A 13,623-nucleotide genomic window follows, 5' to 3' on the forward strand; every position below is an offset into this window, starting at 1 on the left:
ACAAAAACTTTGATGCATCCCACTTAAAGAGCTTCAAACTTGTATCTTCACACTACGATCGGGTTAAGAGGAGGCTTTTGTTTTTTTAAACCTGCATCTGGTAAACTGCAGGACATATAGAAGTAGCCGGTGGGGTGCGAGCCCAATCCAGCGTGGTGTGTATGAGTTGTGTGTGCACGTGTGGGGGGCTAGACACCCACATGTCATGCCTGACACATCAGCCTCGGCCCCCCAGGCTATCTGGCGCTAATGCTGCCTATGTCCCACTTTCTACCCCTTGCCCCTCAATGCCTCCTCTCCTCCTCCCCCACTCCTCACCCGTTTCTTCTGTCATAGAGGTATAATAACAATGGATCACAGCAGCGCTGCAGCACAGGCTCAATCACCACAGGATAACATCAGGTGATACGGGCTGCACAAAAGTATATCTTACCTCCACTGAACCTGAGCTATCTGGCCAAAGTATTAGTTCTTACTGTATTGCCCTGTTGTGGCCATATTTACAGAGCTGAGTGGGTACAGGTGGAAACAAGCAAATAATCATACAGCTAAAAGGCACCCCACCCCAGCCCACCACTCCCAGCACATTATTCTGGTGGAGCAGACAAATAGTGGAAGGAGGGACGTCAGGAAATAGTATTGCTTTGAAGTCCATAACTCTGTTCTGGAGGAAAGAAGCATCACAGTGTTATTCCTCATCCTCAGATATAAAGGAAAAAAAACATAATAACTTCTCGATAGCCTGGATCTCCACTGCCCTATACTAGCTCTCCCCTTCGCCCGCCCACACCCCTGCCTCATCCACCATACACCCACTTCTCCTGCCTCAATCTTTGGTTTCAAAGGAAGCGAATCAGCCAGAAGGACAGAAGGTTATGCATTAGTACTGGTCATTGCTCAAAGAGCGAGCGTTATAAATAATAAAGGCTTGTGAAGGACACAGGGGCTCTGGGATGCATCTCTAGTTCACGCCACACAAGTCAAAGACAAGACTGTAATTTCTATTCCGAAAATGTGACCCTTGCAGCTTCAATTACATCTCAACAACACAAACCGTGTCCGTGCCAGGAGATGTGATGCCTCTTTGTTAGCTCTACATGAAAGGCTTAGAGATATTGGTTATGGAGTGGATGCAACACATGCATGGTTTGTTTTGTTTTTTTGAAAATTATTTGCCAACTTAAAGAACGTGGATAACTAAAATAAATGCATACTCAAATTCAATTTGTTTTCTCCCCAGATGCCCACCTATAGATCTTGTAATCTAGTCAATCTTCTCAACTTTAAGCCAACAAAGAATGGGGAAGAATTAAACTGGCAGATATTTTGAAGTTCTACATTTTGCTCAAAGTCATTTCTGCATAAACAAGCATCAGAAACGTGATGACCTTTGCTGCTGCTCGTAGCAAAAACAAGAAGTCCGCCTTGCGCTCATCCTCCCTCCCTGTCCTCCTCGCCATGCACTGATTGTGTTGCGCTAGCCACGGGCTCTGCGGGCACATTAGCCAATGTATTACACCTGCTTTACAGGCATGCATTAAGCTTGTTTTAGAGTTTGCGCAGACAGCTGAAATCCCCATAATGAGATCCACCTCCCGGGGAGAGACTTGTTCCCTGTCGGCCTCCTTTATCCACTCTTATTTACTCAGCGTGGCCCATTCAACGGCGGGTTTGCGCCACTTTATTACTTAACCTCACCACACAACGTTGCGAGGCTCTCTGCATCAGCAAGCTGCCTTTCACATCATGCATCCCGCTCGCTAAGCTGATTACACAAAAATAATAAGAACCCGTGCCTCGAGCAGTGTGCGCTTGTGCACGCCCCTTTGTGTGATTATATGTGTGCATGAAAGAGATTTTTTTACACAACACAGTTGTTTTGTCTCATAGCTGCAAAATATATCTATCACCAAGTATGGAAGCATTCAGAGAAACAAGGTCCAATCTACAAATCCAGTTGAAAACATTATTCTGGGTTGTTTTCTAAGAATTCTTGAAGAGGATTCACCTCTGCTCGCTATTTATTCGTTTTAATTGTCATATTTTCACATGTCCACTACACTGAGAAACACTTTTCCATCAAAAGGACCTAAAATACATTTCAAAATGCCAACTTCAATTTCAGTGACAATTACAAGCATTTAACAATCAAGTAAAATTATGAATTTGGGGTAAAATATCGTCAAACTCAAAATATGTGAAGCTAACATCATGAAAAGGTTAAAGAGAAAATCTGATGAAACCTTTGGTTTGCAAAATGTGATTAAAATAGGAGTACTACAATATCTGTAATGACACAAATCAATAATCAGTGGATATGATTTCTTTCCTGGATTCAAATTAGATTTGTCTGAGGGGCTCTATGGATGGAAAACATGAATCAGAGAACTGTGAGATGCTTTCTTTGAGTTTCTTGGAGATAACAGATACATTAAAATTCTTTAAAAAGTAGTTAAAATGAAATTACATCAAATCGATATGTTTACCTGTGATGCTGTAAATAAGCAGAAAAAGTGTTCCGGAAGAAAAACATCCTTTTTAAAATATTTTCATGCTTAATTTAATTTCATTGCATTTACTAAATGTTTACTCATATTTGCCTCCTACCTGACTTGACGCCCTGTCAAAGAAGCTTCGAGTGTGGCTTCATTTTTTTTTAAAGTGTAAATGTTATTTTTGGAAATAGGCGTCCAAATTACAGCTCAGCGACTAGAATGGGAAAATATCTCAAGGAGAAATTACGATGTTCTTCCTTTTTACTTTAAAAGTGAACATATCAGAAATGGCACCGTTCAGTATGTTTTATAAGACAAAGTAACAACTTCCTGTGTTTCCTGTGTCTGCAAGTAGCAGCAACAGCTGCAACCATAACCAAGCTGGATGTGAATTCCCTACTCTAGTTTGGGATTATTCCTAAATCATCCCTTGCTGGGATCAACACTTGACTATAGGCTGCTTCACACTGACCTTATTAAAGTCTTTTTTAACATAAGAAGGTTACCCTCAGTTATGATGGCCAGTGTTGTTAATCGAGCAGATTGGACCTCTTTCAGTTAGCTGAGACTGTTTTGTTTTGGTTGATGTTTTTGAGTATAAGTGTTAAACTGTACAGAATAGAGCCCAAGTGATTTATCACAGATTTGCTGATTCTAGTTATCCAACAATGCCACTGTCTAACTAAAGTATACTGAAGTATACTATAATTTTCCTTTCTCAATATACATTTAAAGAAATGTTTCTATGAAAATCACATTTTTCAAAAGTCCACTAGTGGTCGGACTTTAGTCCAGATGAAATTAGCATCAGTAATCCAGAGTCCAATCTGATTATAGATGGGAACGAAAACACCCAACAGCACGCTGGAGCGTTACAGCAGACGTACCGTTCGGGTTGGACTTTCTGTTCCGAATGACCTCCAGCGCTGGGAATCAATGAAGATTCGTTTTGTTCTTTTGGGGAGGGGGGCGTGCCTCTAGGTGACCTTTGTGAAAATGTTCCACCATTTTGCCAGAATCCGTATAAGTGCAGACCATTTCATGTAGACAGTAAGTGTATGAAATGAGTGCTCCTGTCGTTCCAGCCTGGCTCTCTTTGACAGCATGATGATAGAAGCGTCACATCCTTGGGAGAGTAAATGCAAACTGACAAGAGATGAGCCTTTGGTTGCTGAATATAATACCGAATTGTGCTCTGAGTGTCTTATTATCTTGTCTGTTGATGTCTGAAAGGGGGAGATTTGCTTGAGAAGAGAAGACAGAAACTGTACGCATCCAACACCATCTCGTCCTCTGGAAAAAAAAAAAAGATTGCTTGCCCTACTAACCACAGCTTTCCCACCTAATGTCCACTTCTACTTGGAATAAATACAAGGCAGCAGGATGTTTGTGGTGCCTCATAGCCCCTGTTACCTGAAGTGGAAGACTATTTGCACAGGCAAGCTTTTAGGAGGAGAACGACCCTTTCACAACTGCAGTAAGCATGTGGTGGGTGTAGAAGATGGACAATTTACTGTAGACAAACATGACCGCTACTGTCATTGTCTCCCCCTGACTTCTTCTGGCACAAACTCTTTTAAACACTATTAAGGCTACAATGAAAAAGTCATACACGAGGCCTACGGGAAAGAAAAGTTAGCTTTTTGTCGTCCTTACAAATATAAAAACACATAAATGGCACATGTAACCACATCTCAGTGCAGACGCTCATTAATATTGATACTCAGCAAAAGCTGTTTGCTATCAACAGTCCTCCCCCCACCCCCACCCCCCCAAAAAACAGCAAACAAACAAAAAAAACCATCTTGTATAACCTGGAGTCTGTCACTATATTTCAAACTGTTTGAATCATGAATCGAAAGACTCGGTTAAATTACAGGGGAACAAATGAAGTCTCAACATGATTTACATTCCCTTGAAACTATTAGTGCGCCGTCTATTCGTGCACGTCTGTCAATCAAAAAACTGGAGCAATTCTGTCAGGGATTTTTTCAAAATAAGAGGCGTAAAACAGAACAAAGTCGTATTTTCTTCTTGTGAATGTGAGGAATGAAAGTATGCCATTATCTCGCTTCCTCGCCACACAGAGTTGAAACACATAAAGAAAAGCATTGGAAAATATAAGGCTGAGTTTAAAGGCCTGTCTCAAGGTTGGAGCATTTATAATCATAATACATAATACATAATACAATCTCTCTGCAGCCATGAGAGCTCCCTGCAAACACGGGTATAAGCAAATGTAGCTCATAATGACAACAAAAGCTGTAGTTGTTAATTACTGGTGAAGATCTTTCTCTCTTTAAACTATTCATCCACTCAAAATTGGTCAAATTTGTCACCTTTTAAGGAATTAAGTTAAACAGTCTAGTTTATTTAAACCTTTCTGGGCACACGTGTTAGACTAAGATGACTTGGGAGAAGCATCAGAGATGTTGTTATGAATCTTAATGGCAAATACCAAAAAAGAATTACTTAAAAACTAAAAAATACCAAAAAGTTACATTTGCAGGAGCATAAATTACCACCACACCATGCCTTTCCTTTTCAGTCCTGAAGCGTTTCAAGAAAGAAAGATGCTGATTCTCTTCTTCCTCTCCAACCCCTCACCCCTACCCTCACCCCCACTCTTTCCACTTTCTCCCTCACAGCAGAGGACATGACTACGCCACTTCTCCTCGCCATTCCCTGACAGGTCGTGTGGGCAGCGGTTCCCAAACTCAACCTGCTGCTGGCACAGCCCAGGGCTCTGCCACCGGGCAGAGAGGAAACGTCTCCTCGAAATTCACAAGTTAAAGAAGAGCGGCTCCGACTAGACACATGTCCGATGATGACAGACCGTCAGCAAACATCAAGCAGTGCTCCAGGAATTACTGGATCTATGCATGTTTTTCTAAGCATTTGCTCCATTAACAAAGCAAATTAATAGCATCAAATAAATATATATAAAAAAAAAAAACTAGCAATGCATCTGCTTATATTTTGGTGTACACACGTGAGAGAAAAAGACAAATAAAAAGCAGTGAGAGGACTCAGAACTGATCAGAAAGGAAGAAAAAAGGAGAAACTTGATGCTTATTAAACCAAATTGCAACACTTTTGAGACAAATCCTGCAGAACGCAGTCCTTGTTTAGAAGACTAGCCTCGGGTTATTCTTGAAATAAGGATTTAAAAGACAACCGAACTCTCTCAGATTGGGTCTGAGAGTAAAATTTGGCTCGCCCTCCTCTAAATTCATATTTTGCTTCATTCACAAATATTTGGCCACATCACTCTATAGGCATGCTGCTATACTTTCTTCCACACCCCCCTCCAACACTCACACACACACATTCAGATAGAGACGCACATATTCAACATATTAATGCCTCTTATTAAAAAAAGTTGCACTGTTTACTGCACCAGAAAAAGCAATTACATATCAAAATCACTCACACACAAAACCCACTTCCACAAATACAGAGACAGCCTAACTTCCAGACCATCAAAAGCTGAGGAGAAGTTTGAATACATATTCAGTGCCAACATCTGAAGCCATTAGAGGAGAATTTTGTCACTTGCTTTCTTCCACATCAAGAAAAAGGAAAAAGAAAGAATATAATAAACTAATATTAAAATAAAGATAAAAAGGTCAAATGCTAAGATGATGACATAATCAGCTTTTTAAATCCTTCAGATGTCTTTCTAGAACATTTTAAAAGGTCTTTTGCAAAAAAAGAATCAAGCAGAATAAATAAACTCCATAATATAATAATTTAATATGTGAAGATGGATAAAACTCACAAATATGGATAAAAGTACATAATTCTCATTGAATTCTGTAATCTCAATTTGCCTCTGTGTGACAGAAAAAATAATAATAGATCTTCAAATATTCAGATAATAAAAGCAATGATGAAAAACAAACGTTTAGAGCTAATTTTCATTTTTTCATTACAAATTATAATTAGAAAACTAGCTAAAATGATTATTTCTGTCATTATGCTTATTGATTTATGACGAGGCTTGGTGATTGAGTTTTTTTTTTAAAATCACACACTTATCTAAACACAGCCCAAACAGTCTCAACACTCAATTAATGAGATAACTGCAGAAATAATGAGCATGCTGACTGAGAAATTGTCTAATTTTGAACACAATTCCCAACTTCTAGACTAAAAACAAGCAGCATTAAAAAAAATAGAGGTCTCAGCAATTATGCAGATGCTAGATTTTATATGTGATGTGCTAAGAATTAATACAATAATTTTGGGAAGAATGCATGTTATAATTAGGATCAGTTGCATAAAATTCATCATTGTTTAAATTATAAATAATCAAGAGTTTCTCCATTTAGATTAAAGATGAACTGTATTACATTATCAGACACTCTCAGAGATGTGAAGTTGGAGTGAAAGCAAAAAATATTCTAACTGGAAAAAATTAGTCAGTTTGAGATCAACTTTTTAATTGACTTTATAATAGAAGAGACCCATAAAATGCTGCTTTCATAAAATACACAACAATATTAAATACTTTTTCCCTCCAATCATAACTTATTCAGGACTAACATGCAATAAAATAAAAATATACTGCAGCTTAAATACTTGTGCACATTTTCTGAAGTCTGTAGGTGAATGAATTCTATTAACACTAATTTAACCATTAACAAATCTAAGCACTTGCTCGTTGCTGCACTTAGTTTGCCGCTGCTGACACCTGTCCCAGCACTGGAAGCCCTCTGCTTGTACCAGTTCTCACCCAGACCTCATCCAGCAGGTTTGTGGAGGAGAACGGACGGACGTGAGGTGTAAGTTGACTTACCGTAAAGCTTGTTGGGAGTGCCCTCTCTGTCCGTGGCCTCGGAGGGCAGGAGCAGGGGCTCGTCGTTCAGATCGCTGTCTGGGGTGGCCGCTTTGTCGTCCGCCCGGAGTTCTGCCACGCTCATGTCGCTGCGCAGGGAGAGCAGCGGCTTGCTCAGCTGCCCTGTAATCATCGGATCCTGGAGGGAGCTGAAAGCCCAGGTGGGAAACAGGGAGGAGAGGGGGGGGAAAAAAAGAGAAAATGCCCCTGGTTAGATGTGCTTCGTGGTCTCACCCTCACCGGCTCCTTCTCTATGCCTCTACTCACTCTCTCTCTACCCAGCTTCTCCTTTCTATGGCTCACTCATCACTCTCCCTCTCTCTCCTGCTCCCTCCCTCTCCAGCTCTCTCTTTTATCTGAGGCTGGTGCTACCCCGCTGATACTGCCGGCTGCTGCCTGGTGAAGAACTGTTACGGATCGCGTGGCTTTGCCATTATACCCTGCAGTCCTAAAACAGTGATACATCCATCTCCAAGGGCTCATTACTACCTGACATGTGCCTCATCTTCAGCAAACACTAAGCTGACAGCAGTCTACAAAGAGGTCCATGGACTGTGCGCTGATAAATAAATGAAATAAATCTAATTCTACATCTAAAAGGAACATATGAGCGACAGTACACACCGCTGATTATATCAATTTTCACATAGTTTGCGACAACAGATGAGATTAAGGGTGACACCGCGCAGCAGAGTGGGACAACGTGAACTTAAGGCCTGATCTAAACAAGAGATGAAGTCGCCGATGTTCCCAAATTTTTATCCCAATTATTATCTTTTCTTTTTCTTTTGTCAACACTTCAAAACAAGAATGAGAAGCATCAACGTGACGCGATTAAAGTATTAGCCTAAACTGAGGAAAATACACAGTGTGCTAAAAATACATAATTTAGCAGCAGCACTTGCGCCTATTTAAGTCTGTTTTTTGTTTTCATTTTATGGAAAACTTTCTTAAAAAGGAAAAACTTCTCTTACCAAGACAAAGCTCCAGCAGAAAAGATGGGAAAAAGTGTTTAATGAAAGTCCAAATGTTGAAAAGAGTCAAAGCAGCAGCTAAAACCTGCTAAAACCACCACAGCACAGGGACTGGCTATTGCATGCTTTCTACTGAACCAGAAGCAGCCTCCTCAACCTTCCTGCATTTGAATGGCCACCACAGGTTCAAGCCTGAGGTAGCTTCCTAAGACAAACCCTGGAGATGTCACCTCCTCCCTCCCTCTCTCTCCCTCTCTTGTTCACACACACACACACACACACACACACTCTCCCTCCCTCTCTGTCCCTTCCTCCTTGTGTCTTCGCACTGGAAAGCTCCTCAGACAGCGTTCATCCCACCTCAGGCTCTGAGGCGCAGACACGGAGCAGCAGGACTACGGCCTTCTTTCTTATTTATGAATCGAGTACAACCTAAATACGTCTGAGCAAAGGACAGGTGACCATGCGGCTCATACAGGCGCAGAAAAGGAAAAAAAGAAAAAGAAGGGTGAGCCTTATCTCGCCCCCTGCACCCATCAGCAACCCCCACAACGTCTATTAGGGTGGTCAATGAATTCCTACCCAGAGGGGCCTTTTTAATGTGCTCATCACGAGAATCTGCCCTCTTTGATATGACACATGATAATCTATGAAAATGTTAATCAATAGGGGTAGTTTAGGCTGTTAAAAAAACGTGAGCCGACTGGTCAATACTCATATCCCCGGTAACAATGTCACTAGTCATCAGGGCTTCATTTGTGCAGCACTTAAATGTGGGACACTGCGCATCAATGCACCTCTCGGCCCGCCGAGGTAAACACATTTTCCCCTCTGTCTGAGCTTGGCCGCACTCTGCATGCATGTGGGTCCACCCCCCCCAACCTCCACCTCCTAGCTCCTCTCCTTTGAGTTGCTTGATAGGTCCACTGGAGGGCAAAATTAATACCTAATTGAATCTTGCAGTCATCAAAATAATCAATAGTTTTTTATTATTTATTCTTCACAGTCTGTTGACTGTTTGAAAGCTCAGAGGGACAGCGGAGAGCACAGGCAGCCCTGAAATTTCTACCGTTTCACAATGTAATTTTCACTGGGGCATGAGAGTTTGCAAGACCTATAAAAAATGAGAGCAGTGGTTTTTGTTAGGAGGTGGGGGGGAAAAATAAAAGGAAAAATGGGAATCTTTGCCCCAGCAGCTATGATGAAAAATAGAATAAACAAGCTACTGACACTTCAGAGAAGGGCAGGGTCCTTTCTGTCCATCCCTCCATCTTTTTCCCTTTCCCTTTTTCTCCTTATTTCATCATATCAGGAGTGTGGCGCTACCTCTCTAATGCTGGCATTTCTCTTCCTGACAGACTCCAAACAAGTGCTGGGAATGAGATCAGAGCTCTAATCTTCCCCTGGCCTCTGAGGCTCCAGGATAAGGGGGCAACACATCTCTCACCATCTCACACAGCTGTTAATTACTTCAAAACAGCCAGCTTTGCTTTATTGCAGTCACTCCAACCAAAGTGCATGTTTTTAACTTGTTTAAGCTGAGTGAGTAATGAGATAACGCTAATCTTGTTACAATAATACGTAATAAAAAAAGGGATATTTAAAAAGTTGACATCAGAAATTGCATTGCTGCTTCTAAGGATGTAACGGATTATCTTCATTATTATAAGTAGCTCTGAGACCTGTGATTAGCAATAACGTGAGCTACTGATGGCAAGAGCAGACATGGACAGACTGGAGAAGGTTTGTCTCCTCACCCAGTCTGGCCTCGGCTCGGGAACAGGTCGCAGAAACAAGAAAAAGCACTTGATGCCCTGCTCTTCGCCTCACGCTCACCAAAAGCCCTCAGTGGGTGGAGAATCGGTGGTTAGCAGAGCGTCCCGAGTGTCATCAGATATCCAAGCTTAGAGCTGGTGGTTTTACCAGTGCCGTTCCAGTGTGAGACGTCACTGGGTGGCGGTCTTCAGCATGTGATCGAACACTCAAGGTGAACACTCCTGGTTCACAAAGAAAGAAAAGATAAATAAATAACACCCTGTGTAACTGTCATGGCATCATTTTATATTAATAAATGATCTCCGGTAGTTTTAAAGTATACCAAATTATATGTGACTCCAAAACCGCATTATTTTCTTATCAACAGCGGAAAAAAGCAACAAATGAAGATGTTTCAGAAACAGGAATAGTGTCAAATTAAAACTGAACAAAAAAGATGTTACATAGTTACTGTGTAATGACATAAACAAAGGTAGAAAGTCCATTTGAAAAGCAGCTGTCTGATGGTAGATTAGTTTGATTAGTTCAGCAAAAATTTGCTGATCAGAATTTTTAAATGTAAGAATTGTATCCTTTTGTTTGCTATACACAGATTCTGAGACATTTCAAATGTTCAACATGTGCATGTATTTAAAAAGCTAGGGGTCGCCACAGCAGGTAGCTCCTTTTTACGCCGGATGCTCTTCCTGTCACAACACCAAAGAGGTTTGTGTCTCCTCCTGGGATTAAACTGGGTCTCTTTCACTTATTAGGTGAACGTGTAATATACCCCACTGTGGGACCACTCAGTATTTCCTTGCAATTAGTGATTATTTTAATATTAAAGGAAATAAGTTAGAGATATTAGAGATAAACTGACGATGAAAATGATCATTAGTGGCAGCCACATGTCTCAAAACAAACTTTTCTCTCACAAAACCAGCCTTATGAAGTGAGACTGAAAAAACCCTGGAGATTAAATATTCTGTAATCTTCTGAAGCTTCTTTGTTTTTTTAAAAGTTGCATTGTGGAAGAAAAGTGCAAAAGAACCACACAGTCTGTTGAAACTTTAACAACTATGGTTAATTTTGTACATATATAAATATTTAACCTCCTGAGACCCGAGCTCTTGTTTGGGATGCATTTTTAATTTCTCCTAGCTATTTGGGATTAGTTGAACCAGAAAAGTATAAAATCTAAATATTATGTTTGAACAATGGGCACACGCTACTTAAAAAATTACAAAACACTTTATTGAGCAGCATTACGAAGAATATTCAAGAGGTTAAAACATGTTTAGAGTAATTATTAGGTGTGGAATTAAAGCACAGTTCAATAGCTTCAAATGATCTCCAACATACTGGAGGCATATGCAGGGTGATTTCAACCTGGGACAGGCTGCAGCACACCAGCCTGCTCTGAAAAACGCACGACAGAATGAGGTTTATAATCCACCCTAAAGACAAAATTCTCTTTCATGCTTTCTTTGTCCTTAAACATTAATGTAACGTCAAACCATCAGCTCGCTCTGTAAGTTAACACGACTTTCCGAGGTGACAAATGTTCTCCAATCTCTGAGAAATCACACACAACAGCTTCATTTGCTGCTATGAGTGACGTAAAAGGCACGTAAATACTTTAAGTATCTGATTTTTCTTTGGACCTGTGTAATGCAAACAGACACATACGCTCAGATTAATAACGCCTGATATCGGCGAGTATTCATCTGCTTTAAGATTAAAATAAGGTTTCTTTAACATTTTGTAAATCATTTTATTTTCCACCTTAAATGAAACATATAATGTCTACACTGAAATAATGTATCGACACTTTTTGAAGCGATCATTATATATTTTATGAATATGTGGATGTGCTGTGATGGCCGAGCATATGGAGATGTGTAATGTGGTTTGTTAGGTGATGATTTGTCTCCCCCTTAGGGTTATTAACCAAACTGTTCTTCTGTCTATGCTTTCACTTCATGCCTTTGTGCATCTAAATCTCAACAAGTGCTGTTAATAGTGTTAAATTACTCTCGGAAAAATGCAGCCAATTTGTATTATTTTATCTGCAGCTGATCTAACAGACTGTTATCGGGACTCGTGGGGTCAGGGGTGTAAATATCTGAGACTTGAGATGATTTTTCTTTTCGCGCTCGTTAATATGATCAACAGTTATCCCTCTCTCCTCCACTAAAGCTAAAATGCTCCCCAGCGGACGGTCGGCGGGTCAGTGAAGGCTGAGGGCTATCAAAGCAGTGTATTAAAAGGAGCTCTTTGAAGCTTGTAAACCACAGTGCCCAGCAGGTCCACAACAGATAGACGCCTCTGATTGGTCAGGTGTGTGTGTGTGTGTGTGTGTTTTCTGCTGGATCGATCCACCGAGCTGACATTCTGGAGCATCAAAGCTTTCGGTGCACTAATCTGACTCCTCCTATGAGGGCGAGGGTTGTTTTTACTATTTTACTTTTTTGTCCATGAGGTGCTTAAACTTTAGATGGGGCTCTTGCATGTTGCATGATGGGAGAGCGGGCAAAGCATATGTTTTGGAGGTTTGAAAGGGAATGAAAACAAATCAAGCTTGGATACTGTATTTATCGAGTGATAAATAATGCAAAACTATAGAGAGAGAGATGGAGAGAGAAACAGAGAATCACAGGGCCATCCATTGGGCGTACCACTGGCAGCAGCAGAGGAGCGACACCGCAGAGATTCACACACTGCTGCTCCTCAAAGTCAGTTTCCCCTCACACTGTCTCTGGAGACCTGCGCCACATACACACTCATGAAAGGTGTGAAAATCTGATTTCCCAAAAAGGATCGGTAATTCTCTGTGAGGGTGGAAGCCGCAATCAATAAATCATTGCTAAGCAGATTGTAAAGAAAAAAAAATTATTCCCCCTTGGTATCAGTGCATTAGGATTCTCCTGAGGATGGATGAGGCAAGACAGGGGTGTGAGACAATCTCAATAAAGAAGAGGCAAATCATACCTTTGGCATTCATCTGGACTCAGGCAAGCAGCTGTCAGCAGAGTGACGGAGGACCGGGCGAGTCGACCAATATCCGAAGCCACCATGTTCAGAGAAGTCTGCAAATATATAAAACAAATAGCCTAATTATTACTGGAAGTCTTGCTGACTGTGTTTGCTTTATTAGTGAATGCACATTCCTTTATTAAGGCAGGCATAGGAAACAACCTCAGAAAAGTACTGTACTTTTAATTGTATATAAATCTACCACAGATTTTACTTCAAAAAGAGGCACAATAAATACTTTCAGCTGCTATTTCTCATCATAATAACGCACAATCTGGATGCAATTACTGCTTATTACCAAGTGGACAAAGTATTCATATTCTTTACCATCAAGAGTAAAGATGCACCCATATACATATTTAGCTTCCTTCCTACAACTGTAACACTGCTAAACACCATGTGACAGTAATTATGTACAACCCTCATGTGCAATATTCCACTACCCAATTCCACATCCCATAACTCGGGACATACCTCACTGTGTACATTTTATAATATGTAAAATAACTCATGTAAAGTGCAC

At 40.7% G+C, this 13,623-nt stretch overlaps 1 protein-coding gene across 4 annotated transcripts in view; it reads right to left on the reverse strand.

The window, feature by feature from the left end:
- The window catches only part of pou6f2 (POU class 6 homeobox 2), a 78,263-nt gene that overhangs the window by 63,281 nt on the left and 1,359 nt on the right, over nt 1-13,623 (reverse strand). For 2 of the 4 annotated variants that reach the window (XM_082546886.1, XM_082546883.1), the window contains exons 2-3: nt 13,056-13,153; nt 7,297-7,484 (exon numbers count right to left, since the gene is read on the reverse strand). In XM_082546886.1, the coding sequence (XP_082403012.1) occupies nt 7,297-7,484; nt 13,056-13,141 (274 nt within the window). In that variant the 5' untranslated portion in view covers nt 13,142-13,153. The other 2 variants (XM_082546884.1, XM_082546885.1) reach the window with 2 other exon arrangements.

The sequence above is a fragment of the Aulonocara stuartgranti genome (assembly GCF_965226115.1).
Source record: "Aulonocara stuartgranti genome assembly, chromosome: 9".
NCBI lineage: Eukaryota > Metazoa > Chordata > Actinopteri > Cichliformes > Cichlidae > Aulonocara > Aulonocara stuartgranti.